The sequence below is a fragment of the Aspergillus welwitschiae genome, assembly GCF_003344945.1.
Source record: "Aspergillus welwitschiae strain CBS 139.54b unplaced genomic scaffold BDQ94scaffold_16, whole genome shotgun sequence".
NCBI classification, from domain to species: Eukaryota; Fungi; Ascomycota; class Eurotiomycetes; order Eurotiales; family Aspergillaceae; genus Aspergillus; species Aspergillus welwitschiae.
In genome coordinates this window covers 378,158-402,974 of record NW_020798710.1, presented here as the reverse complement: position 1 = coordinate 402,974, position 24,817 = coordinate 378,158, and the positions used below count along the sequence as shown (strand labels likewise).

At 51.3% G+C, this 24,817-nt stretch overlaps 10 protein-coding genes and 1 non-coding gene across 11 annotated transcripts; 6 read left to right on the top strand and 5 right to left on the bottom strand.

Annotated features, from left to right (window-relative positions):
* The first annotated feature begins 39 nt into the window (after nucleotides 1–39).
* BDQ94DRAFT_34335 (U4/U6-U5 snRNP complex subunit SNU23) lies at nucleotides 40–968 on the top strand. The gene has a single exon (XM_026775540.1). The coding sequence runs from the start codon at nucleotides 141–143 to the stop codon at nucleotides 798–800; it is 660 nt and encodes a 219-aa protein (XP_026626292.1). The 5' UTR covers nucleotides 40–140; the 3' UTR covers nucleotides 801–968.
* On the bottom strand, nucleotides 969–3,897 carry BDQ94DRAFT_34337 (uncharacterized protein). Its single transcript, XM_026775541.1, has 4 exons — nucleotides 3,671–3,897; nucleotides 3,311–3,607; nucleotides 3,128–3,237; nucleotides 969–3,079 (listed from the first exon to the last, which is right to left on the bottom strand). The coding sequence occupies exons 1-4, from the start codon at nucleotides 3,806–3,808 to the stop codon at nucleotides 1,138–1,140; spliced, it is 2,487 nt and encodes an 828-aa protein (XP_026626291.1). The 5' UTR covers nucleotides 3,809–3,897; the 3' UTR covers nucleotides 969–1,137.
* Nucleotides 3,898–4,102: 205 nt separating this feature from the next.
* BDQ94DRAFT_143883 (phosphatidate cytidylyltransferase) lies at nucleotides 4,103–6,170 on the top strand. The gene is made up of 2 exons (XM_026766339.1): nucleotides 4,103–4,321; nucleotides 4,395–6,170. Exons 1-2 carry the CDS (start codon nucleotides 4,307–4,309, stop codon nucleotides 5,916–5,918), a joined length of 1,539 nt encoding a protein of 512 aa, XP_026626290.1. The 5' UTR covers nucleotides 4,103–4,306; the 3' UTR covers nucleotides 5,919–6,170.
* Nucleotides 6,171–6,252: 82 nt separating this feature from the next.
* Nucleotides 6,253–7,953, top strand: BDQ94DRAFT_143880 (histidinol-phosphate transaminase). Its single transcript, XM_026766338.1, has 3 exons — nucleotides 6,253–6,437; nucleotides 6,489–6,662; nucleotides 6,778–7,953. Exons 1-3 carry the CDS (start codon nucleotides 6,364–6,366, stop codon nucleotides 7,799–7,801), a joined length of 1,272 nt encoding a protein of 423 aa, XP_026626289.1. The 5' UTR covers nucleotides 6,253–6,363; the 3' UTR covers nucleotides 7,802–7,953.
* Nucleotides 7,954–9,523: 1,570 nt separating this feature from the next.
* BDQ94DRAFT_34293 (putative integral membrane protein Pth11-like) lies at nucleotides 9,524–11,986 on the top strand. Its single transcript, XM_026775539.1, has 2 exons — nucleotides 9,524–10,338; nucleotides 10,403–11,986. The coding sequence occupies exons 1-2, from the start codon at nucleotides 9,980–9,982 to the stop codon at nucleotides 11,694–11,696; spliced, it is 1,653 nt and encodes a 550-aa protein (XP_026626288.1). The 5' UTR covers nucleotides 9,524–9,979; the 3' UTR covers nucleotides 11,697–11,986.
* Nucleotides 11,987–11,999: 13 nt separating this feature from the next.
* On the bottom strand, nucleotides 12,000–13,467 carry BDQ94DRAFT_143873 (DNA-directed RNA polymerase core subunit RPB5). The gene is made up of 3 exons (XM_026766337.1): nucleotides 13,230–13,467; nucleotides 13,064–13,146; nucleotides 12,000–12,992 (listed from the first exon to the last, which is right to left on the bottom strand). Exons 1-3 carry the CDS (start codon nucleotides 13,326–13,328, stop codon nucleotides 12,467–12,469), a joined length of 708 nt encoding a protein of 235 aa, XP_026626287.1. The 5' UTR covers nucleotides 13,329–13,467; the 3' UTR covers nucleotides 12,000–12,466.
* A 151-nt stretch (nucleotides 13,468–13,618) lies between these two features.
* bfr1 (putative nuclear segregation protein (Bfr1)) lies at nucleotides 13,619–16,168 on the top strand. The gene is made up of 3 exons (XM_026766336.1): nucleotides 13,619–13,893; nucleotides 14,118–15,299; nucleotides 15,352–16,168. The coding sequence occupies exons 1-3, from the start codon at nucleotides 13,765–13,767 to the stop codon at nucleotides 15,559–15,561; spliced, it is 1,521 nt and encodes a 506-aa protein (XP_026626286.1). The 5' UTR covers nucleotides 13,619–13,764; the 3' UTR covers nucleotides 15,562–16,168.
* Nucleotides 16,169–16,377: 209 nt separating this feature from the next.
* Nucleotides 16,378–17,983, bottom strand: BDQ94DRAFT_170425 (glycoside hydrolase family 16 protein; the record flags this gene model as incomplete). Its single annotated transcript, XM_026771487.1, has 3 exons — nucleotides 16,378–16,968; nucleotides 17,042–17,495; nucleotides 17,568–17,983. 3 exons carry the CDS (start codon nucleotides 17,981–17,983, stop codon nucleotides 16,378–16,380), a joined length of 1,461 nt encoding a protein of 486 aa, XP_026626285.1.
* A 3,780-nt stretch (nucleotides 17,984–21,763) lies between these two features.
* On the bottom strand, nucleotides 21,764–21,851 carry BDQ94DRAFT_t140. Its single transcript has one exon. It is a non-coding gene; the product is annotated as a tRNA-Tyr (tRNA).
* Nucleotides 21,852–22,474: 623 nt separating this feature from the next.
* BDQ94DRAFT_170424 (uncharacterized protein) lies at nucleotides 22,475–22,879 on the top strand (the record flags this gene model as incomplete). Its single annotated transcript, XM_026771486.1, has 2 exons — nucleotides 22,475–22,492; nucleotides 22,556–22,879. The coding sequence occupies 2 exons, from the start codon at nucleotides 22,475–22,477 to the stop codon at nucleotides 22,877–22,879; spliced, it is 342 nt and encodes a 113-aa protein (XP_026626284.1).
* A 240-nt stretch (nucleotides 22,880–23,119) lies between these two features.
* On the bottom strand, nucleotides 23,120–24,263 carry BDQ94DRAFT_34241 (uncharacterized protein). Its single transcript, XM_026775538.1, has one exon. The coding sequence runs from the start codon at nucleotides 24,041–24,043 to the stop codon at nucleotides 23,396–23,398; it is 648 nt and encodes a 215-aa protein (XP_026626283.1). The 5' UTR covers nucleotides 24,044–24,263; the 3' UTR covers nucleotides 23,120–23,395.
* Nucleotides 24,264–24,817: the final 554 nt, after the last annotated feature.

Here is a 24,817-nt window from a genome sequence, read left to right as displayed (position 1 = left end):
GCTTTTCGCCTCCGATAACTATCGACATCAACTGAATATCAAGCTATCAACTTCAATCAATCAACGCATACACAACCCCCAGGACCAAACCCCATATTTCATAAACAGTACCCAACAGGGTACCCTCTCCCGCAATCACCATGAGCAACAACAAGCAATCCTCCTCCGCCTACGGCACGCCCTCCTCGGACACCGCATTCCGTAAAACCTGGGACCGCGAAGAATACGCCAAAAAAGCCGCCGATGACGAAGCCAAGCGCAAGGAAGAATCCAAAGCCCGGTATGAGGCCAAACTTCTAGGCAAGAAATGGCACGCGCCGGTGGATTACAGCCAACTCGAAGCCACGACATCGCGCAAAGAGCGACTCGATGTCACTTCGATGGTCGGCAAGACGACTATTGTCGCGTCGGGGTCAGCGATCGGAAAGAGAGGTCGGGGTGCTGGATTCTACTGCTCAGACTGTGATTTGACGTTTAAGGATAACTTGCAGCTTGTGGAGCATTTGAATAGCAAGCAGCATTTGATTGCAACGGGGCAGAGCGGGGAGGTTACGAGGGCTACAGTGGAGGATGTGAGGGAGAGGTTGAGGATGTTGGCGTATCGGAAGCGGGTGCGCGAGGAGGAAGAGAGACGGGCTTGGCAGTTGGATCTGGGGGAGAGGCTGAAGGAGCGGGAGGAGCAGGATGCTAAGGAGAGGGAGGAGAAGAGGAGGAAGAGGAATGAGAAGCGTCGTAAGGGGGGCGATGGGATTAAGCAGGAGGATGAGAGCTGGGAGGGCAGGTTGGGGATTATTGCGTAAGCTCATGTGGATGAGCTTGGGCATGTGCATGGTCTGTTTCGGAAAACATGGTCATAGATGGGATGGTTTATCAGGGCTGAAAGCTGCAGTATACCCATGGCGTTTGGAGCTTGAGAATTCATTAATCGCAAATTTCCGTTTTATCCAAACAAGGGAGAATATCATTGTCGCATCAGAAAGCGCAGAAATCCCATAAGCATATACCGACTGCACCGTTATCAACAGAGATTGCGGCAAAATTATTGTACCACTGAAAAACAAGATAAACCCAAGTACCTATTCCAATGCCCATTGCCCGACCCGCATACTCCTAACAGATAATACCCAAGTGATCCGATCAATCTATGCATTCTATGCCTTCCAACACCCGCATAGCTCGAGCACCCTCGCGTTCAAACTGGCTAACCAGCCTCTCACACTGCTGCTTGAGTTTCTCCTCTCCGTTCTTCGCGTTCCACTTGATCCATTCCTCAACGGTCATCTTCTTCTCAGGGCTTGTCAAGTCACCCTTGACGCTATGTAAACCACCGAAGTCAATGTTTTCCTTGTCACCTCCAGCCAAGATAATTCCGTCAATATCGATGGGAGTCCACGGATGGGATGTGTTCAGGGAATTCACATTTGGCCCTCGCTTGGAAGGGGAGGGTGTGCTGGCTGCAAGTGGAATCCGAACCTGCTTAGAAGGCGACCCTACTGGCGCCCGGTTCACAGACGGTTTCAGAGACGGTGGCTGATTCTCGGCGTCGGAAGATTGCGGCGACAGTGACAGAGTGCTCTTAGAGGGCGAGGGAAGAGGCGACACCGTAGCTGGCTCAGATCGCTCCGGCTGATGGCTCTCTTCCGGCGCTGGGTCGACATGGGAGTTTCGAGATTCTGCTAATGACCTGGCATACTGCTTCTCTCTGGGAATATCGCTGTATCTTTCCACCGTCTTTGGAGGAACCCGAGATGATCTGCGCCGAGCAGATGGCTGATCTGGGGTCTGACTTTGAGGCTTTTCTTGCTCAAGTTGTTGTGGGGTGTCAGGCTGTTGTTCTGGCCCGTCTGTCGCCCTGTTCTCAGCCTTGGTGTGGCTCTCTTCATGGTCGAAATCTACATCAACCTTCTGTTCTGCGTGTTTGGAAGCTCGCTGCTTCTCCGCTGAAGCCTTTTTCTTCGTCTTCTTAGATTCCTTGTTATTCTGAGCTGCACCGACGCCCTGCTCTGAGTTCCTTGCTGGAATTTCTACAGAGATGAATGACTCTTGTTGCTTCGCGTCGGCCACAGCGTCAGTCGTAGGTTCCGGCCCTGGCTGCATGACGGACTGGGGTGGCTCTTGGTCATGGCTGCTTTGCCGAAGCTTATCGGAGACTCTTGCGCTTTGCCGTCTGCTTGTGCGTCGGGTCTGCTGTACCTCTTCGACTGGTGGTTCCGGTTCTGGCTCTGGAGCCTTTTCAGGCTCTGGCATCGCCTCTTCCTGCGGCCCCATGTCTGCGCTATGCTCTACCGTTTCATTTGTCGGTTCCGGATCCGCCTTGGCCTTCTTCTTGGATTTAGACTTGGACTTTTTCAACGGCTTGTGCTGGGGCTCCTCGCTTGGCTCTTCACCGGGCTTCTCCAGATCATGGTCGATATCCATTGCTGCTTCTTGCTCATGAATGGGAGGAACCTCAGACGCGGCTCTCGAGATGGCTGATTCTGTGGAGACCTTTCGGCTCTTGGATGTTGTTTTCTTCTTCGTTCCACGGCTCTTCTTTGGCTTCTCTTCTTCGACAGGAGGTTCCTCTACCTGTGCATCTTCCCTAACGGCCTCTAGGCTGCTGTCGTATTCCTGCTGTGTGCTGTTGTGTGACTTGGTGGCTCTCTTTTTGGCCGGTCTTTCGGGCTTTTCCACCGTCTCAGAGTCCACAACGTCGGCCTCGTCCTTGAGGTCGTCACTAGTTCTCTTTTTTCCCCTAGTGCGTTTCGTCTTTTTGGGCTCGGGCTGGCTGTAATCCGTTGTATCGACATCCATCTGACTGTCGACGTCTACTGTCTCTTCCTTCTTTGACTTTGTCTTTGATTTGGACTTGGAAGATTTCTTCGAGGATTTCGTTTTTGTAGTTGATTGGGACAGGGTACTCTGGTCTACCGGGTCGTCTAGCTCAGATACTGGCGCTTCCGATGCGGTAGATTGTGTGGATAGACGAGAAGCCTTCGAAACACGAGCCTTCTTGGACCGGGAACCTTTCCCTTTCTTTCCAGAGGGTTTGGCAAAGACAAAGAAGGAGCAATCCGACGAGCGACGATAGTGTTCATCACTGATCAAGTTAGCGATAGTTGGAAAGGAAGGAGCAACGCAGACTCACAATGGATCATCCTTGGGTTCCCAGCCATCCAGAGACAGCTTACAATATGGGCAGGTGGCCAAGTCGTTGCTCTCTTCGTTCGGACAGAAGTACCATCCGCCTTCCACCATCTGTAATGCAGTGCAACAGTCAGATTCCCAAAGTGAACCAATACAGCAGGTGCAGTAGCAGCGCTCAACATACCTTGTCGGATTGACAATACCAGCCTCGCTTCCCGTCATGCGGCCATGATTCGCCAAATGTGGCTTGCCTGGCTTGCGCTATCCGCTCGCTTGTGGGATCCTCAATCTCAGCAGGATTAGAACTGTGCTGTTGAATGTCCATCATGATAGCCCAGCCACAATCCCGGGTGTGCTTGAGGTGCTCTGTAATGGGGTTGTCATCTTCCTCCCAACCGTCTAGTGCTCTGCGGCACAGGAAGCATGTTGTGTTATCGGGGTTCGTTTCGTAAGGGTTGTAGAAGAAACCTGCATGCGCAAGCTATGACCGTGTGACATATCAGCAATTGTGCATTTCTTGAGTTGCAGGTGCAAAACACCATACCTCAGCGGGAGATGGCCGGCTATGCGGCCAAGCGATCGGTTTCGCAGACTTCGCGCTGGATGACCTCCGTTTCTCGGGATACAACACCCGATCGAAACTGGCGAGGCGAGCGGCAAAGGTCTCCATTTCCTGGGCCATGGCTGCGAGAATTTCAGGACATGGGGAGTGGTGTAATTGAGGGTCAAATCGAGCTGTAATCGACTGAAGCGCGAGAGTTGCTGTTCGAGGCCTGCGCCCGCCGTCACACTCTTGTTTACGGCGTTGTTTGGGTCTCCGAAACGCGCCGCGGAGGAACGACCCCACGTGACCTGCAAGATGTGGCTTGACTGGATTGGGAGTGTCTGGGGTCGGGATCGTGGCGAAGTCGGGCACTTTCCTCATCCGGGCTGCAATCGAACAGGCCGAGAACACCTGCCGAAGAGTACGTCAGACCCTCATTATTGTGAACATTTGTTGTCGGAGCCATCCCCCCCAGTCTCCTCTCCACTCCTGCTCGCCCTCTGTTTACCTTCCTCCCAATCTGTATCGGTTTGGAAGTATGGTCTAAGGCGGTCGTTCTCAGATGATTCTTGACTTGATTTCTAATTACAGCCCTCGCTGTGCTCAACTTATCCTTCCCTTAGTGGAATCGCGACAATGCGCCAAGCTACTGTAAGAAGAGACACCGGGATGCCTAGACCCTTGGAGTGCATCACCCGCTAGAGACTAACGGATACCTTGCTAGACTTCCCTATTGAACACGAACTCAGGTTATGTGCGCCTGCGTTCGATCAACCCGTCTCTCCCGCGGCATGCGCGCATCCCGGGTTCTTTTCGCTCCTTCTCGGTTGACCCCTACTCGACTTCATCATCTCATGGCATCTCCTCTCCTTCGAACCGATCCTCTTCCCATGGTGTCCTAACCTCGCAATCGACCTCCACAGACCGTGGCCTTCTGCTTCCCTCGTCTTCAGCCTCCTTCTCTACCTCCTCACAGCGGTCGGATCCCGGCGACTGGGATGCGAATCCGGACCTGTCGATCTCCGCGTTTTCGGAGCTACCTTCCAAAGACTTCGGGGTCAATCAGCATATGGTGATCAACCAGGAATTCAAAGAAGCCTTGCGTCAGATTCTTTGGCAGTTCCGAGCTCCGATTCGATATGCGTTTGCCTATGGATCCGGTGTCTTCCAACAGACAGGCAGTGCGCCTGGCTCCAGTCAGTGCCACCCGTCGGCCCCAGCAGCCATCAAGAACATGCAGCAGGGGCAAGGTAAAATGATTGATTTCATTTTCGGGGTATCATACTCCCAACATTGGCACTCCTTGAATCTTCACCAGCATCGAGACCATTACTCTGGCTTGGGATCCTTGGGCTCTTACATGGTATCCCAAGTGCAGGATCGAATTGGCGCCGGGGTCTACTTTAACCCCTACATCACCGTTAATGGCACACTAATCAAATATGGGGTCGTGAACCTTGACACTCTGTGCCGGGACCTCAGCCAATGGGATACCTTGTATCTTGCTGGACGGCTGCAAAAGCCAGTCAAGATCTTGCGTGACCACCCGAAGGTGCGACTGGCCAATCAAATGAACTTGCTATCCGCCGTCCGAGTAGCTCTACTGCTGCTCCCGGCTGAGTTCACCGAGTTTCAACTGTACAGCACCATTGCAAGCATGAGCTACATGGGCGATCTTCGCATGGCACTGCCAGCGGAAGATCCTCGCAAGGTGAACAACATCGTGTCGTCGCAGATGGCTAACTTCCGGCGACTATATGCGCCCCTTATTGAAAACCTGCCCAATGTTACGTTCAACGATAAGCGCTGCACGGAGGGCGATTGGATCGATGATCCCGAAGCCAACGTGCGCCTTACTCAGGATATGGATCCGGTCAAGCGCGGTAACATGGTTCGCCGTCTGCCGGACTCTTTCCGTGAGAAGCTCTACTTCCAGTACCAAACCCGTTATCAGATCCCTCGGGTCGAGTTCGACAAGATGATGAAGGAGAGCAACAACAACGACTCCGACTTAGTGCGTCGGAGGCAAGGAGGTCCATTTGAACAGCGGATCGCTGATGACAAGAGCCTCACGGAAGAAGTGCAGACTACAATTGCAAAGACCATCCGCTGGCCTAGCACCGTGCAATCGGCGAAGGGACTGCTCACCTCGGGGGTCAGCCGAACCTGGCGATACTTGCGCGAGAAGCAAGATAAATACAAGAAGTCTGGCCAAAAGGCCAAGACTTCCGATGCTGCTGAAGAATAGAAACTTATGACTAAAGCATGATTGCTCACTCTCGACCCTGGAGGACATGAGCAACCCTAGACGACATCTGTCTGAAGGCATTTGAGGCGTTGTTGCTTGTACGGCATTGGTAGTCATGTGTGTATCTAGTATGTCATCTTGAAAGTCCTCAATGATTTAAAAAATCAAGGACCGCAGACAGTATATAAAAGGCCTGGAGCATTACATAAAGAGAAAGGATAGATAGATGAATAACAAAGTGTACAATAGTGGTATTAAGACTTGTCTGTGTCACCATTCTAATACTCATAATCATTGCCGCAGTACCTGGAGCGACACTCCCGCCGACACCGGGTGTTCCGCCGATCAACTTCCCCGCCACCGGTGACTCCCCTCCCCGCCTGGCCATTCTTTCTTCCTCTCCCCACCACCATACTCTCGCTCATCACATATCAATCTGTACACAATGGCTCCATTCGATCTCGCCAAATGCGCGCGGCCCAACATCCTCAAATTGCAGCCTTACCGGTGCGCCAGAGAGTGTGTTTCCCCCGTCTCCGCTAGACTGCGACGAAGGCACTAATGAGTCAGTGACTACAAAGATGATGGGACGAACGTCTTGCTCGACGCCAACGAGAACGCCTACGGCCCCGGTCTTGCCCTCAATCCTGAAGGTGCTCTGCAGGAGTCTACTGTGACGGGATCGTCGACGGGTTCTACCAAGCCAGAAATTGATTTCCTGGGTCTGAACCGTTATCCGGATCCGTAAGTCTCGCTCATTCCCTCGCTCGCACAAGGTCCTTCACCACCAACCCACCTGTTCCTTATACATTGTGCTATTGGATTGCTGTTGGGATTGCTAAAAGAAGTTGTGTGTCAGTCATCAGGTCGAGTTGAAGAAGCTTTTCTGCCAGCTGCGCAACACCCACACCCACACCCAGAAGGACCTCGGGCCCGAGAACCTCTTCGTCGGTGTCGGATCGGACGAGGCCATCGATGCGCTTTTGAGATGTTTCTGTGTTCCTGGCAAGGATAAGATCCTCACTTGCCCTCCCACATATGGCATGTACGGTGTCAGCGCACAAGTGAACGATATTGAGATTGTGAAGGTGCCTTTGGATGTGGACAATGGCTTCCAACTGCAGCCGGAGAAGATCAACGAGGCGCTTGCGGCAGACCCCTCGATCAAGATGGCCTATATTTGCTCTCCCGGAAACCCCACCGCGAACCTGATCAAGAAGTCCGATATTCAGAAGGTGCTGGAGCACCCGACGTGGAACGGAGTGGTGGTTGTCGACGAGGCGTACATTGACTTTGCTCCTGAGGGCTCTAGTCTGGCTGAATGGGTTACTGAGTGGCCCAACCTGGTGGTCATGCAAACGCTGAGCAAGGCGTTCGGTTTAGCGGGTATCCGCCTGGGTGTTGCGTTCACGAGTCCTCCGATTGCAACTCTCCTCAACAGCCTCAAGGCCCCGTACAACATCTCTAGCCCTACCAGCGCACTTGCCACGGCGGCTCTCTCACCGACTAACATGGCGGTTATGAAGAAGTACCGGGAGAAGATTATTGTACAGCGGGACCGGTTGGTGCAGGAGCTGCCCAAGATTCCGGGTGTCGGCCGTTTCCTTGGCGGCCAAGAAGCCAATTTCCTCCTGGTCGAGATGCTAGATAAGCCGGCTAGCGAGGGCGGCAAGCCTAGCAACAAGACCGCGCTGGCTGCTTACGAGGCCATGGCCGAGAAGAGGGGAGTGGTGGTGCGGTTCCGTGGCAAGGAACTTGGCTGCGAGGGTTGCCTGCGAATCACCGTAGGAACCGAGCAGGAAGTCACCAAGTTCTTGCAGGAATTGCGGGTGGTCCTGGACGGCATCCTCAAGGGGGTGGACGTCCAGTCCCTGAGGGAGTAGATGAGCCAGAACTAGGCTTATCAGCATTCGTCGCGTCTAGACTTTCATGACCGCTGGTTATTGTACATTTTGAGCACTACTGGATATTTTAGACACATAGATAGATCAGAACAATCAAAGTTCGAGATCCCTTATCATTCGAGGAGGAGAATGTCCTGAGCCTTTCATTGCATGAATCTGGCTGCTTATGGGCCACGAGAGAGAGTTGATCCCCTGGCAGTTGGCGTGCTCTCGGCATCGACCGGTCGGGACACCGACAAATCGCCAGGTGCGCATCGGTTCCGACCGTAGGCAAAGTAAGTAGTACGCCTTATCTCTGTCCAAAGTTTCAAGGAATCCCTGGTTTGGCCATCCATGGAGGGGAAGAAGCAACTAGAGAGAGAGAGAACGAATCACGCTGGAACGGAGATAAACCGGTGCCTTGACATCTTTGCTTTTCTTCGGTTCTGCGCGTATATGTCCATTCTGTCCATCCCCCAGTATCTCACGTGTAATGAAGATGATCGGTCTATTAAGTGCCTGATGGTTTTGGGAATATGCTGGAGAGGTCATTCTGAGGTAGAGAACCCAACCGGGAGATATTTGAGGGATTTGAATCAAGCCATATGGATCGACTGAGTGAAGGCAGTCAAGCAGTGGAGACAGACACTTGGACGTTGCTTTGTTTTAAGATTTGGCGCTCGGACAGTCTCCGTCTGTCTCCTCTTCCAGTCCGTCGCTTCTCTCTTAACCGTTTGTTTGGTGTGGTTCCTGCTTGTTAGCTCCTCCTATGAGGGGAGTAAGAAGTAACCCAAAGGTTCGTGTGTCCACTCCCACCCCCATGTTTAGCTCTGCCCAGCTAATGTACGCTGTCAGTAAGCGGGCCTGAACAGTCGCCCTATCAGGGGCTTATCATTCCCAGCTGCTGCCACGGCTGCTGCTGCTGTCATTGCTTGTCCACAGTACCGACCTTCCCATGGATAAACAATTTCGGTGATTGGCGTTGGTCCCGGCGCATCGACTGATCATCGGCCTATCGGCCGCGGATAACCTCTGGTTTTCCTCTCACTCACACACACACGCTCTCTCTCTATGGGACGATAATCCCCACTTCGCAGGAATCATGACGCTGCGAAGACTGTCCACCCACACGATCGTGCCCGAAATCAGCTGCAAATCATGTGGCAAACTCCCATATCACAAGCAATCTCGTGAGCTGGACGATGGCTTCGTATCCGTCCATCCAGCCATTCCTGTTCATTGGCTGTCTTAGACGCCATGGGTGAGCTAGGCACCAATTACTAGCTTTCTTCCCTGCTCTATCGCTCCTCTCTGGCTGGTCCAACGCTCCAAGTTATCTTGGTTCGTTTTCTCCGGTAATTCCCCTGTCATTTCGCGCACCTGGTAAGTTCCCAAGCCTCCATGGCTACATCCGGCGCCCACCGTTCCCGTCTACGTTATCTTCCGCTGCCCCAGCGAAGTTTATCGAGCGCGCCATGACCCGTAGGCCCATCCCAAGTCTAGCGGATTCTCGCCATGAGAGCTTTAATATATTATGCTTCACCGTTAAGATAAAAGTGCCAGTGGCAGACGTCCCCGTGTGTTATCTCTAAACCCCCTTGTTTGACTCGGCGCTCATCGCGCAATCTGGTCGCAAAATACTTCTTCGCTGACTCGACTTGCTGTCCCAAGTCTTGCTTACTCTTATAATTACTTACAATCGACGTCAGAACGGCGGTGTACTTGGCCCTTTTCTACATTGATACTTCAACGAACAGACTGGTTGGCGAGAGAAGCCTCAAGCCTCCCCCGCAAATTCACAGAGCGCGTCCGAGCTTCTTACTACTATCGTCGTTATTGCATTCTTACAACAACAGGGACACTTACTTCCACTCAAGAAGAAAAGCTCTTGTCACCTTTAGCAGCACTCTTGCCGATCGCCATCTCCACCTTGTCTCGGGTGTCCTTGACATCGACCATCGTAACTTTCCGGTTCCTTTGTTGAGCTGGCTTCCCCACACCAAATCCGGAGTAGGGCACGTGCCTATCAGGTACCGATCCCGGTCTTGAACGATGTGAATGTACGAAAGAACACCACAGCTTCATATTCACTGCTGTTGAAACTACTGGGAAATCTCTATTTGATTTTGGGGATTGCTTCCACTTCACTGGCCCCTCTTCGGAGGTGGCACAGCGGCCATGAATGTACAGTGGATGCTTCAATCGCGTGGGATCTTTTCCGATATCCCTCCTGATCCCCGGACCAAGGAGCAAGATAATCCCACTCTGCTCGTGAGCTGGTGGGCTACGGCTTTTTCGGTAGCCATCATCGTTGTCCGGGTTTGTGGTCGTTATATTCGGACCGAGCGTTTCTTCCGGGAAGATAAGGTGATGATGCTGAGCGTCATCCCGTTATTGATTCGCATGGCATGCGTGCATGTCGTCTTGATCTGGGGTACCAATAATACCAAGACCGTGGGCTTGTCTGCCGAAGACATTCACCATAGAGTCATTGGCAGTAAGTTCGTTCTTGTTGCGCGCATCTTCTATGCTATCTTGTAAGACCTCCCTCTTCTCGCCGGGTGTTTTTGGGACCAGCTCTAACCGTCCTCATGCGCTTAGCATCTGGATAGCCAAGTTCACAGTATGCGAATTCCTCAAGCGAGTGGCAGGCAAGATCTGGCGACGTTCCCTCCGAATCTTCCTCAAATTCATCTACTACTTCCTGGCATCGACATTGTTGGCAGTGATCATTGCTACTCTCGCTGAATGCCAGCCCTTCGACCATTACTGGCAAGTTGTGCCCGACCCAGGTCCACGTTGTCGCCTCGGCTATGCCAACCTGATAACAATGGGATCCTGCGATGTGATGACCGATCTGCTCCTAGTCTCCTTCCCGATTCCTTTCATAGTGATGACTCACATGCCTCTGAAACGCAAAATCTCCCTCGTGATCCTGTTCGCTCTGTCTCTGATTCTAGTTGGAATCACATGCTATCGAGTGCCCTCAGTCATCTGGAACGATGGCTCACAGCAATACCGATCGCTTGTCGCGTCTTTGGAAATCTTAGCCGCCACGGCGGTCTCAAACGCTGTCATCATAGGCTCATTCGTGCGTGATAGAGGTGCCAAAAAGAACAAATTCAAAAAGGCTCAAGGATCAGCCTCCGTCAGCGAAAGCATGGATCACAGCTCCGTGCGACGTCAAACCATCACCCACCACCAGTGGGGAAGTGATTCCGATCTTGCTGCAGATCTGGGTATTCGACTGGACCCGTCATTATGTTCCGCAGACACGAAAACGCCCCGTCCTGCACCTATTGCGATGCCCATCCATCCACTGACAGCCCGTGCGGGAACTTTAGACCCCAACTGGTCCTTCAACCAGCGCTCTGGTGGCAGTGAAGACGACCGAGCCTCCAGCACGGGAAGCTTAGACATCAAAGTCAGTCCGCACGAGTACATTGAAACCAACAAGACACCGCGCAAATCATCCTCGACAGATACCACCAACCTCCGGATCTTCGACGTCGGTAGCCTTCTAAACAATCATCCCCCGACCTCTCCCACCAGCGCCCCAACTTCGCAATATTCACATTATGCCAGCGGGGCAAGCAACGCCTTCAATCAGGATACTGGAGGACCAGCCCGAACACTTCATCTCAATACCACCTCTTCATCCATCCTGTCCCACCAAGTACCTCTCTCCTCCTCGCCCAACTTCTCCCGCCCAGGAGGTCTGCGCAGTAACTCCCATTCGTCTTCTAATCGCCGTCGCGGCTCCAGTGTCCACTTCAGTGATCCTCCGGACTCACCCGTCCCTTCTTACCGCTCTCAGGCTGATGTGTCAGCGCCTATCATGGAAGGGAACGAGGTTGAGCTCCAGGATGTGGGAAGATTGCTGTCCAGACGGTGATTGATGGTCTGTCCTGTTGGGCCCGAGGATGCTCGAAATGATTAACGATGATCACGACGTGCTACGTATTTGGATGAGTATATGACTGTAGATTCTTACCTTTTGGTTTTTCGTCTTGGGTGACCGAGGCAGTACCAAGACCCGGCCATAAAAGGTCTGATATCTGTGTGCCTGTGCATTGATGGCGCTCGCACACGTAAGCTTAGCGTTGGGAATGATGATGATGATGATGATGGATTAGTTATATATGTAGGATATTTGTTGTGGCAATGTAAACTTTAGTCTTAACTTAATACCATCCGATTTAATCTTGTACAGCCATTGTATGAATTGTGTAGATAGATAGATATATTTGTAGTTGGAGAATAGAGGTGAAACCGAAGCACACCTTAACGTCAAAACGGAAGATAAAAGAGACATAGCATAGACATACACACATACACCACCCGTTAAGAAACACACTTTCGAGAAGATTTTTCGCCTTTACGCCATGCTGCCCGATGCCTGTATTCGGTAAATTTTTCTTTTTCTTTTCTTTCTTTTCCTCCCTCCTTTTCCTTCCAACCCAGCCTCTCTTTTCTTGTTCCTGTTCTTTGTTTTCTTTGCGTCTTTGATAGACTCTTCCGAAGGGCACATTGGATCGTTTTGCTGGACCTGGCGTCGGGAAGGAGATGAGACTTGTACCTCCGGCTCAGCAATAAGCATATCGCCATTAACGGAGACAACTCATTTCTCTCATCCCAGGACCCCCAAAAAAAGCAACCCAGCGATTATATAACCCACCGATAACTGGCATACCGACCAGCCGTCTCACTTCTCCGAATAATCTTCACGACCTGACCTCTGCGCAGACCCAAGTATCTGGCAACAGGATCAGACACCTGTATACGAGGCAACTGCGACTCCTTCAGACGGTAGCGTTCCAACAAACGAGCCTTCTCATCGGGGCTAAGCAGGACGTGTTTCGGGACCAGTTCGTGGCGGGTGATGTTGACCAGCAGATCCTGCTCCTGGAAATGCTCGCAGATGCGGCCGGGCATGCTGCTCAGCAGGCGCACAGCGGACGGCGAGATGGGAGTCTGGGTGATGAACACGCCGGTGTGGAAGTTGTTCTCGTCGACGAAGTGGTTGAAGGTACGCACTTGCTTGGTGCCGACACCGGTCGAGTCCGGGCAGAATTCAACGTAGATGGTACCGCAGTCGGGCTGGGGGTTCGGGTTGGATTTGCTGGGCAGGGGGGTGTATTTCGCTTGCATGGCTTCCGTGGGCCGGGCGCTGATTTTCATCTTGTTGCGGCTGTTTGATGGGATTCTGAGTTAGATGGGAGTTGACTGGGGGGGATTGAATGGCATGGAAGGCGCGCATACTCGGGGTATCCTAGAGGGTCGGAATATTTTTGCTTGAACTCGTGGAGAGGCATTTGGACTTCATCTTCGGTCACCTCGTAGCCCTGTGGATTTGTGAACCTTGATTAGTGGGATGTTCGCGGAGTGATTATTGGAAGCTTCGCCTGAAACTGCGGAAAATCCTTACACGATCCAGCAGCATCTCAAAGACTGTCCGCCATGTGCGCCAGAGTCTGGTCATCTCGCGGTCGGCGTCCACGGAGCCTGCAGAGTAGTCCTCGTCCATGGCTGAGGGGATTAGCACACCGCGGCGCGAAACTTGAAAATGGAAGAAATTAAGTGTAAAGGTCAAAGAAGAGCGAGAATCGGGCAGATAAACCGATCAAGCCCGGAGAACGCGGAGCAGAAAGCTGTCTAGGCTGGAGGGGAGAGAGGCGATGATGGAAGCAAAATGCGGTTCTCGAAAAATCGGCGGGCCAGCGCTAAAAGCGCCAAACGGTAAGCGCCGCCTTTTGGTCCAGCAAAGGCCAGACCAAGAAAAAGAGTAACGACTTTCTCCTTCTCCAGCGTTCTCTTTCCATTTTCCCCTCCTCAACCCCCTCCTCCTCTTCCCTCTCCCCCTTCTGTCCGCTCGTTGGAGCTTTCTTTTCCCGGTTGATTTCGGTCAATCGCGCTCTTTTTGTCGAGTGTTGTCTTATTATTGCTTCTCTCCACCTCTTAACATGGCCGCTGACGCCAAATCCGCTCCTGCCACGGAGCACAAGGTGAAGCCTACTAAGCCCAACGAGGAGGCCTTCAAGGCCGATCTCGCCCAGGCTGAGAAGGAGCATGCCGCTGTTCAGGCCAAATTGGTATGTAAGGATTGTTTTCTCGTTCAATTGGCATCGTGCAATCGCATTTCCTTGCCTTGGATGCGGTGATTCACTACCGCTCCGTGGCCTTTTCTCTGCCCAACTGCCCATTGGAACTGCCTTACGCTACACTGCATCTATTGGTGTCCCGCCTTTTTACCCAATCGCAAGACGAATGCAACCTACCATCTACCGGTGATCATAGAAGACTAACTCTATCAAAGACCGAAATCAAGGCCAAGATCGAGACCGCCAAGCCCAACAACCAGGACTCGCCCGCCGCGAAGAAGCAGCAGGAACTCCGCGCTGAGCTGTCTTCGATCCGTCAGAAGCAGCAGGGATTCAAGGCTTCTCGGTCCAGCACCCAGGAGAAGATCAATGCCCTCGATGCTACCCTCAAGGCTCGCATTTCCGAACAGAACAACTCTCGTACGCGCATGTCCTTCAAGAATGTCGAGGAACTCGACCGCGAAATTGCCCGCCTCGAGAAGCAGGTCGACTCCGGCACCCTTCGCTTGGTCGATGAGCGCAAGATTCTGTCCGACGTCTCCAACTTGCGCAAGCAGCGCAAGAACTTCGCCGGTTTGGAGGAGGCCCAGAAGGTCATCAACGACCTCAAGACCCAGATCGCTTCCCTGAAGAAGACCCTCGACAACCCCGAGGCCAAGGCTCTTAGCGACAAGTACTCCGAGATCCAGAAGGAGCTCGATGCGATCAAGGCGGAGCAGGACAGTGCCTTCAAGAACCTCAACGCTCTGAGGGACGAGCGCACCAAGCTCCACGGCGAGCAGCAGAAGAAGTGGACCGCCATCCGCGAAATCAAGGACAACTACTACAAGGCTCGCAAGGCCTACAAGGAGTACGAGGACGAGGCCTGGAGAGTCCGCCGTGAGAAGCAGAAGGCCCAGCGCGATGCTTTCGAGCGCGAGAAGCGCAAGAAGATCGCCGACAAGAAGCTGGAGGAGGCCTCTCGCCTTGCTTACACCGACGAGATCCTCACTGCTCAGGGTCTGATCCGCCACTTCAACCCCTCCTACGACTTCGTTTCTCTGGGTCTGGATGAGAAGAAGGACGAGAGCTCCAGCTTCCGTGCCGACGTCGGTCGTACTGTGGACGACTCCAACCTCAAGGGTATGAAGGTTCTCAAGAAGGAGGACCGCGAGGAGGACTACTTCGTTGGCACTGGCGGCAAGAAGGGTAAGAAGGGCAAGAAGGGCGCCAACGGCAGCCCCGCCCCTGGCACCCCGACTGAGACCAAGTTCAACCTCAACGTTGGTGTGATCGAGGACTTCGCCAAGGTCAAGATCGACCCTCCCATGAACCAGTCGGACGTTTCTGCTGTGATCGAGAAGCTTGCCGCCAAGATCACCGAGTGGAAGAAGAACCAGGCCTCCAAGACCGAAGAGGTGAGTTAAAAGCCTTCTCTTGATTGAGATTTATTGCTAACGCCCTATCCAGAACATCAAGAAGGCCCAGGAGGAGATTGACCGCCTCGAGGCGGAAGAGACCGCCGTCAACGGTGCCACTGACGCCGCCAAGAAGCCCGCTATCAAGAACAGCGGTGTGAACGGCGAGGTTTCCGCTGAAGCCGAGCTGAAGCAGGAGAAGGACGCTGCTGCCGACGTGTCGGAAGAGCTCCAGAAGGCCAGCCTCGAGGAGTCCGCCTAAACCAACCGCCAAGCATAGAGTGTTGCATCGCATTGCATCTGCATATTGCATCAGCCATGCTCATTGTTAGATTTGCAAAAGCTCGAGACAAGCATTTGACACATTTACACCCTGCGTGATCCGTTGGTTTCTCTATATGCATCCAGGAGTCGTGTACCCCGACCCCTACCCATCCATCCCTACTACGCCGCTTTCCTCTACCGAGATGCCCCCTTTTGTCTTACGAAAACAGAAACCAATATGCACGGGTATTGGTTTCTTGCGTGATCACCGTGCTACCAGCCTCGGTTGGTCTACGGACCAAGCTCGGCTGGGTTCCTTTTCCTTCTGTGTAATTGACTTTTGACCCTACCTTTACCTACTACCTATGCTTTCTTATTTCATGTCTTACCATATTCTCCTCTCTTATCTTTCCCAGTCCCGAGACTGGCGACAGCCAGGAGCATTCAGTCAGCGATTTGTTTAGCAGCGTGTCGTGTAAGTAACGAATGAGCGATTGGAAAAGCAAGTTGTACGGATTGAATGTAGGACGTTGAGCGATCTTATTACAGTGATGTTTATGTGTAGACAATGCCATACCAGAATCTAATTGTAGACTGTCTACATCGTGTCCTTTAGCGGCCTATCACTAATCTTATACAAACATGCCATCGCACCAAGATCCTTTATGCTATTGACACTGATCATTAGCAAGATTACCATCTCATCAAACATACACTATATCCAAAGACAGTGAAAATCCCAGCCAACAGACAAGAATAACAGTCATTAACAAAAATACCACAATTAATATTACTTTTATCACTACTATCCTCATCAATACCCTCCCTGCCCACCCTGCTCTTTCTCCTGACTACTACTACTACTACTTCCCCCCTGCTCTCCCCCACCCTCCTGCTGCCCACTCTGTCCCTGCTGCCCACTCTGACTCCCCCCTCCCTGACCCGTCGTACTCCCCGCCCCATCCGCCGCCGTCGTCGTAGTAGAAGCAGCCGAAGCCCCATACCCCACCGCTGTAGACGACGCCGTCGTCGCACTCGCCGACGAAGAACTATTACTACTCGAACTCGTCTGATAGACCTTAAAGCTCTTAAACTCCCAATAAGCATTCGTAAAGTTGGCCCCATTCTCCGCGGCCCATTTCGTGCACGTCGACGGACAATCATACAGATCGGTGTAGTAGGTGCTCGCGCCCGCAAGATCACCACAGATATCGATATTGACGATAATACTCTGGTTCTTGAAATGCGACGAGATGTCGCAGTTCGTGTTGGGGAAGTCGGCGAGTGCTTCGCCCCAGGTGGATGGGTCGGGCGTGCTGCTCGAGTTGGAGATGTCGCTGGGGATGGAGTCGCGGGTGAACATCCATACGCGGATGCCGGCCGGGCGGAGTTCCATGGCGTAGATCTGGTGGATATATTAGATATGGGGGTTGTGGGGGATGGAATGGGGGGAATGGGGAATGGGGGGGATTGCTTACGCCGCCACCATTGCTGTTGAATTTCTCGCCATATGTTGCCTTTGCACCTGTTACGCTGCAGCCGGCGTTATCGTTTGCGGTGTTGAGGCAGTTGGTGTATTTGGCTGTGCCGGTTTCTTTGCGCTTCACGTTCATTTTGCATCCGCTTGAGGTGTGTAATGTCATGGCGTTGCCGTGGGTGGCTTTGTTGTTGGACTCTAGGACGTCAATTTCGCCGTGTTCGGGCCAGTTACTAGGGTCTGTGAGCCAGAGGGCGGGCCAGGTGGCGCAGCCGTAGGGCGTGTGGGTGATGTCGAAGATGAAGAGCCCATCGTTGTAGGTTTTCTTGGAGGTGATGCGCACGGATTTGCGGCCGCTGGTTTGGTTTGAGGTGTCGGTGTCCACGCGCAGGACGGCGCGGGAGCTGGATGCGTAGGTTAGGTTCATTTCTGAGGCGGTGGAGCTGTCGACGTAGCTGGGATAGGGTTAGTTGAGTTCTTTGCTTTGCGTATATGGAGTGAGGTGTGTGTGGATGATATGCACATACTCTACGAATCCGTCTGTCGTATCGGCGGCTGTGTAGTATTCGAACTCGTCAAAGAATGAAGAGCCCGAGTATGTATCTGCGAGCTTATAACTCAGTGCAGAGTAATCTGGATATGAGGATGATTTCGTGCCCTCGTAGATTCCCACGACGAGCGCAACAATGACAACCACAACACCTCCGGCGACGAGCAACTTCGTTAACAGTGACCACGAGCGCGGGTCATACCACGGTCCTCCGGCGCCTTTTGCAACACTGGCTTTCTGTGCTGCTTCTGCTGCTCCTGCTCCTGCTCCTGCAGCTGCGGGAGCCGATGCAGTGGCTGTATACGGCGGTGCAACAGGGACATTGTGTAACTCGTAATCGGGGAGATTCGCCCTATCCGAGACGTCTAAACTGGATAAGTTTCTGTAGGACATGTTGTGACGTCCACACGGCGCATGGAAACTGTGTTGGAAAAGTAAGGACCCTTCTGGGTCCGCACTCCATCTTATTCAAGTAATGAGCTGGCAAGCTATACAATAGGCTTAGATCGCCAGGGTATCATGGAGCCCCTTAAGACAGAAAAAGTCAGCTAGTGCAAAGTAAAAGCATCAGGATTCATACCAAAGCTTATCCATTGGTTTGTTGACCGGTCCCCTGCGGCGCCCAGCTGTTGCAATGACTTGATCGACCCGAAGGGGTCATGCCAAAAAAATGAAGACATACGTAAGCGCTTATTCGGCTCAAAATAGATAAACCAACCGTTATGGCCGGCAGCCGTAGGGCTCGCCGAGAATAGTAAGGGAAACTAGTATAGTGAGGGAAAGCGCTGTAGTTGGATGGGATCCGCAAGCCAAGATGGATGCGTTGCGTCTTTCTACCAGGTTTCGAAATCTGACTCGTGCACGACTAGTCCCGGCAAATAAAATGGCTATTAAGCATAACAGCTCATGCATGTTCAAACGGTAGAAAAGATGTTGATATGTTGATATCGATGCCACACATACTCGGTGGAGCGCTTACGCAATGCGGCCATGAGTTAGCGCGCAAGCCACGAATGAGCGGCTGGCCAACAAGGCTGCGCGGGGTTTGTGCCACAGCAAAAAATTGGAAGCGGGATAAACGGCATGTCTATTGAGTGTGATGTGATCAAATGTGTATCGTTCCCTGAGTATGTGTACTCCGTTCGGAGTCGGATAATTTGCTTTTGATGTTCCTATTGCTCGGCGGGGAAGAGGTGCCAGAATTGAACTTGTACTTGGACCGAGTCACCGTGTAAAGTCCCATAATGCACTGATACGGACCCTTATTCGACTCGGTGGACATTCTAAGGGTCTGGGTGACCTTCGAAAAGTTCAGGGTTGTCCGGGGCATACGTATGCTCCGTAGCCGACAGACCCGGGCAAGCCTGTTGCCAGAACACATCCACGGCTGTCTCGAGCATTGATTGTTTGCGTGCAGCACGAAAAAAAGGCACCGCACATGGGCATAAGGCTTGTCTTGACTGCCAACCCACATCTAAACCCTCTACAGTGTATCGATGTTCAGAGCTTCGACGGAGATGAAGCGTGGCCGCTCATTGTGTAGCAGACAGGGCTGATTTCTCAGCAAAAAAGGCTAACCAACACTGTGAACCCCTATTTGATAAATTATTCTCTTGGATGAGCCCACCGTTCTCGAAAATGGCGTACTTACGTGTCGACGTAGATGACGAATGCCTTCAATTAGGCTGCTATGGCGGTGCCGTTTTAGCGTGCAAAGTAGACTCCAGACCCTCGTCGGCTCGCGAATAATTAGTTCCTGTGTGCTTGATCCATATTACCTTCGGCGCAGTTTCAGATTGGGCTGAATGATGAGTGACCCACCATCCGTGGGGTGGTCCTAGCACCTTTCGGAAGGTGAATGCTTGACGCAGTCTGATCGGGGAAAAGTGAGACTTGTCGACCGAACTAAGGAGTGGAAGGCACCTAGAAGCGACAATTGTAGCGATCGCTAAAGTTGCAGTAGAGTAGAAGTAGATGGAGGAGGTGGAGACTGAACCACATAAGGAATCTAGAAAGAATGTGTTGGATGTTGACAGATAGATACAGATTGGTTTTGTTCCATACCATCAACTGTGCTGTCGAAGTGTCACCCTTAGTGGGCCAAGTAGGAATCGATTACCACTCCCTACAACGGCAATAAAACAGCACACAAGCTGGCTGACTGAAAATGCATATTTACTGAACATTGATCTGGTTATACACCACCAACAAGCAACTTCTTAAGTACGAGTGCTAGATGTTATAGCGATACTAATCTTTCAGTCACCTGCCTATTAGTGAAGCGTGAGTTTAATGTCATGCAAGAGTAACACACCCGAACTTAATATAGATCAGTGATTACGAGGATTACAAAACCAAGGCGTGAACAAACGATTTGTTTCCTCATTCTCATGAAACGAGAGACTACAAGACTCATTAAGGGCTGTGGTATGATGGTGTACACGCATGCTGATAGGACTGGTGTCTGAAGCTCATTTCCAACGAGCACCTAGGATCTCGGAATCACTAAGCTCAGGAAGCATCTCTATCAGAATATCCATTATCAGTATATCCATCAGAGCTTCCGTAAAGATTTCCTCGGTATTTTTGTGTTACAATTGCCCAGCTGACATTTCATTGGGATTGAACTGAATGGAATAAAAATCACCAGATTCTAGCCCAACCAAAAGTATGTTATTCTGAGAAGCCCAGCTTTTCTCCAGGTTCGAAGGCTGATAGCCCGGGGGCAATAATATGCTTTTCTACTTTCCCAAGACTACCCAACTGTCCTGGATGGAGATCTCTGATCTGTGTGTTGCACTAGTATGAGAATGGCAAGTTCCAAGACTTCATCCCTTTTCTTTGCTCATAGAAAGCTCAATCTGCAGATATTGGAGGATAAATGCTAATGCTTTCCGGTTAGTGAACTTACATCCACGCTTGATGAAATCACGGCCCATGGCAGTGCAGTTAGGGAGACTTTTTTCAGAGGGAATATCAAATTTGGCTTTGACCTGCTTGATCACATTAATAGTACTCTCCGAATGCTCAATAGCTTTCTTATATTTTCCAATTCTGGCAAGGCCTTCTTCGACCACCTTTTTCTTTTGCTCTTCTCCAAATGTTGAAAGGACTCGTTTGTTTCGACCGCTTTCTCGGCTGTGGATTGGTTCAAAATTACTCTTCGAAGAATCTCGTCTTATCTTAAGATGTACTCTGCCTGCTTAGAGTCATTCTTAAGATTATTATAGGTCTTTATCAGAGAGCTTTATAGATAAAAGCTGCCTTGTCAGTAATTTAGTGTCTATGATATGCACCAGTATCACTAATAGTCCTGTCATCAATAGCAGGTATTTTGTTATATTGTCACATCTTCATGGTTTAACTAACATTGTGAGCGTCGTCGCTGCTGGGAGAGCTGTTTATGAACTTATCCTTATCGTTCTTTTCGGGTTTTCAATTGTCTGCCTCATTTCTCACTTCCTCTGCATAACTGCCTTCCTTGAGGCCTCCAGGCAACATCACAAGACAACCAGTCTTGCACAGTGGTATTTTGAGATACTACAAGATCTTGCGAAGTTCTGTAGTGTAGTTGTAATAGAATATTGATTAGTAACAGAGCGCTGGATTAGATATTCTCAGCTCACACAACTGAAAGAAGAAAGATTTCGAGACGTCCGTTATGTACTTATAATGTGATAAGAACCAAGCACTCAGCTCAGCCTCGGATTAATGTGGTGACTGCTGAGTGGCCCTCAATGTGGCATCATTGGCGCTAAACATGCAGGAGGTACTTGGGCACCTCACCAGCTGGCCCATGTTGGAAAGAACGGATATAGTTCTCATCGGCCACATTGGGTGGTTATGGACCAGACATATTGATCAAATGTACCTGGGTCTCGAATTCAATACTTCAATACCACAAGTATGAAATTATGCTGTTTCAGTTTGTTCGGAAATTCCTGCTTGCTCTTCAATATATGTATATACTAGGGGGTCTTTTGAACATCATTATTGGCACACACACCACTGTTATTCCAGAGCCCAGCAAGATTAAAATACTAGGAGTCAAGTAGTAGTAGTTCAGTGTCTACGTGCAGCAGGTAAAGAATTAGAAAAGTCGGTACACGGTACCTAAATGAAGGGTCCATCTATTGTAGATGATTAAAAAAAAAAGGAAACTAAAAAAGATGATCCCCCGAACCAGAATCGAACTGGTGATTTTTCGGTTACAATAATTACCATTACAGCCGAACGCCATAACCAACTAGACCATCGGGGGTTCTTATAACGTACTCCTTCTACTCCATATGATTGCTATTATATCGAGCAGAATTAGCCAAGTGAATACTAAAAATGGCAACCAACCCAGCCACCATCAGCCACCACGCCAAGATAAGATATTCGTCATGCTTTCCCCTCTTTCCCCAACCACCGATTTGGTAGCGAAGTCACGTTCAGGGCAGCCTACGCTTCATCCGCAACAATGATGAAACAAGACGCTGTGTGACAGAGACATTCCAATGTTTGTTTGTTTCGTATGGCACCACGAGACTGTAGACACATAAGCTAAGTAGTTGGCATCTGCACGACATCTTTGTCCTCCCCAACATCTCAGTTCCGCCCGCGTAGACCGACATAGCCGGTTGCCTAATCCGGACCACTCGCCAAGCTGCCATCAATCGTTGGTTTCTCTCGGCGCTTCTCTTCGTCTCTTTTCCCGACTTTTTCTCCTCACATCATCATCACCTCCCCCTCTTCTTCTCTCCGCACATTCCGCATCATAGAGAAGACTCTCATTTCTACCAGAAGCCTAAACTGCGCCGACAGGCATTCCTTACCGGAACTAAGAACGCATAACTACTGATTGCGTCCGCAAGACTTGCGACTGTCTCCTTATTAAAGATGTCTTACAACAAACCTGTACGTTGAGTCAAACCTCTTCACCACGTCTCACTCCACCACTGACCGATAATTGAACAACAGGACCAGCCTCCTCCGTCCTACCCTCCTCCCACCCACGACGCCGGTCCCTACCACCAAGGCGCATCGCAAGACTACTACAACCAGGGCGGTTACCCTCAACAAGGTTACAACCAGGGATATCCGCCCCAGGGCTACGGTCCTCCGCCGCAGCAAGGATACTATGGTTCTCCTCCGCCTCAAGGCCAGCCGATGTACTATCCCCCGCCGCAGCAGCAACAAGGTTACTATGCCGGACAGGACCGGGGCGGATCCTCCGGGGGTGGTATCTGCGCGGGTATAATGGCCGCATTGGCCTGCTGTTGCTGCTTGGATATCCTGTTCTGAGAAACCTGCTGCTTTCAGTGACCTTTTGATTGTGTTTGGATTTGGTGCCTGCGTTCTCTTCTCGTCTAGATTGGATGCGATTGACTACTACTGATACTGTATTGCCATTCTTTGGTTGGGCGCAAGGATTCACGGAGCACGGTTCGCGCGGGGTTTGTCTGTGTTTCTATATTTGGGTGATTTTCAAGTCGGGTCAGTCAGGTCAGGTCAGGTTTGACTGGCGTCGGCGCTTAACGGCGCATGGTCTTTGGACGACTACTCGAGTCGGTCACTTTCGTTGAAATCCAATCATATTTACATCGGTAGTAATTAACATTATTCATTTCTAGTTCCGTTCGTGTATGCGTTCTTTTTCGTGCAAAACTGACTCGCAAATTAAACCTAATCATGAAACATCACAGGGCAGGGTATCAAATCATCGTCGAAGGACAGGACCAAATCGCAACGACAGCCTTATATAACAAAACACAATAGCAATCACTCGACATCAACTTCACCCGCTACCCAGGTCCTCGGCTAAGACCTCAAACTCTCATCCTCCGTCAACCCCCCATACGCCAACGGATCCACAGCCCGATAATGACCCGGCCGACTGCGTCTCCTCCGCCCACTTCCTCCCGGCCCCTCCACACTGGAATGTTCCTCCTCCACCTCAACCACATTCGACGGACCAGACGATGTAACCGACTCTTCCACGACAATGCGCGAATCTCTCCCCCGACTGGCTCTTGACCTGCGACTCCGCCGACTTCCGCCGCTATCAACGATCTCCTCGACAACTTCGCGCCGCCGACGCCGTGGTGGTCGTCGCGAAATCGAGCTTCCCTCTTCCTCCACCACCACCTCCGACATTGTTGCCGACGTCGCGGTACTGGGTTCGCTAGAGAAGCGTCGTCCGGAACCCAAGGCGAGGAATATTAAGTATAGGAGGAAGATGAAGCCTAGGACGCTGCCGATGATGACGCCGGCGACGGCACCGGGTGAGAGGCCGTGACTGTTATAGGTTCCGGGGATGAAGGCGGCGGAGGAGCGTTTGAGGAGGGTGGAGGGGATGATGCTTCGGAGGGATAGAAAGGATGGTTGGGGTTTTTCTGAAAATGGAGGTGGAATGAGGAGGTTGAGATCTGGTGGTGGTGGTATTCGTGGGATCGGGATTGGAGTCATTGTGGTTTGTTGATGGTGGAGGTGGAGATGAAGATTAAAGTGGAGGCGGGGGATCTGGCGGGTAGATCCAGTAGTAGTTGTAGACTGATGTGGTGGTCGTGGAAATGTTTCATCGAGGGAAGGGTAGTGTAGACATGGATGTAGCTGGATAATGACCTCACAATAAGGAAGGAAATAGCTAAGAGACAGGGAATGTAGATGAAAAGAAGAAGAAAAGACGAAGTGATGGGGCGGAGCGCATTGACGGTGGGCTTTGGGGATTAATCGGTGGCTGGGATGATGGGATGCGATCGACAGCAAGGCTCGATGCTGGCATTCGCGAATCAGCGTGGAGGAGGTGAGACACTGGGTACTGACTTTTGTACCTGAACAATAAAATGTCTATTCTCTTCGTTTGATGGAATGATGCGTTGAGTTATTGTCCGCTCTATTGTCATTGAATGATGGAATGTGCTGGTGGATCAAGGCGCAGATCGGAAATGCTTGGATGCCTTATCGATCTATGCTGTGCTGCTGCTGCTCCACCGTGTCTTCCCCTACCGCTGTCGCTGTGTGTTTGGCTGCACGTTTACTGTCACTATTTCCCCACAACCCATTCTTCAGTTCAAGAAACCTACTAATAATCAATTTGACGAAGGATCCTTCTGCTTTCTATGCGCGAACTGGATTTAAAGAAGCTGATATTGCAATAGAACCATGAGAAACCCATGCCTCTTGCTGCGGCAGCCCCTACGCTTATTCACAGCTTTCTGCTGCTGGGCCCTCTCTGTGCCT

Bases quoted from the DNA above. Each gene is read 5' to 3' on its own strand.
- BDQ94DRAFT_34335 (XM_026775540.1), top strand. From the start codon at position 141: ATGAGCAACAACAAGCAATCCTCCTCCGCCTACGGCACGCCCTCCTCG.
- BDQ94DRAFT_34337 (XM_026775541.1), bottom strand. From the start codon at position 3,808: ATGGCCCAGGAAATGGAGACCTTTGCCGCTCGCCTCGCCAGTTTCGAT. The intron at 3,608-3,670 runs GTATGGTGTTTT...ACACGGTCATAG, and splicing joins GCCGGCCATCTCCCGCTGAG to CTTGCGCATGCAGGTTTCTT. The intron at 3,080-3,127 runs GTGAGTCTGCGT...TAACTTGATCAG, and splicing joins GAACCCAAGGATGATCCATT to TGATGAACACTATCGTCGCT.
- BDQ94DRAFT_143880 (XM_026766338.1), top strand. From the start codon at position 6,364: ATGGCTCCATTCGATCTCGCCAAATGCGCGCGGCCCAACATCCTCAAA. The intron at 6,438-6,488 runs GTGTGTTTCCCC...CTAATGAGTCAG, and splicing joins CCTTACCGGTGCGCCAGAGA to TGACTACAAAGATGATGGGA. The intron at 6,663-6,777 runs GTAAGTCTCGCT...GTTGTGTGTCAG, and splicing joins CTGAACCGTTATCCGGATCC to TCATCAGGTCGAGTTGAAGA.
- BDQ94DRAFT_34293 (XM_026775539.1), top strand. From the start codon at position 9,980: ATGAATGTACAGTGGATGCTTCAATCGCGTGGGATCTTTTCCGATATC. The intron at 10,339-10,402 runs GTAAGACCTCCC...TCATGCGCTTAG, and splicing joins CGCATCTTCTATGCTATCTT to CATCTGGATAGCCAAGTTCA.
- BDQ94DRAFT_143873 (XM_026766337.1), bottom strand. From the start codon at position 13,328: ATGGACGAGGACTACTCTGCAGGCTCCGTGGACGCCGACCGCGAGATG. The intron at 13,147-13,229 runs GTAAGGATTTTC...ACAAATCCACAG, and splicing joins TTGAGATGCTGCTGGATCGT to GGCTACGAGGTGACCGAAGA. The intron at 12,993-13,063 runs GTATGCGCGCCT...CCCATCAAACAG, and splicing joins GACCCTCTAGGATACCCCGA to CCGCAACAAGATGAAAATCA.
- bfr1 (XM_026766336.1), top strand. From the start codon at position 13,765: ATGGCCGCTGACGCCAAATCCGCTCCTGCCACGGAGCACAAGGTGAAG. The intron at 13,894-14,117 runs GTATGTAAGGAT...ACTCTATCAAAG, and splicing joins CCGCTGTTCAGGCCAAATTG to ACCGAAATCAAGGCCAAGAT. The intron at 15,300-15,351 runs GTGAGTTAAAAG...CGCCCTATCCAG, and splicing joins AGGCCTCCAAGACCGAAGAG to AACATCAAGAAGGCCCAGGA.
- BDQ94DRAFT_34241 (XM_026775538.1), bottom strand. From the start codon at position 24,043: ATGACTCCAATCCCGATCCCACGAATACCACCACCACCAGATCTCAAC.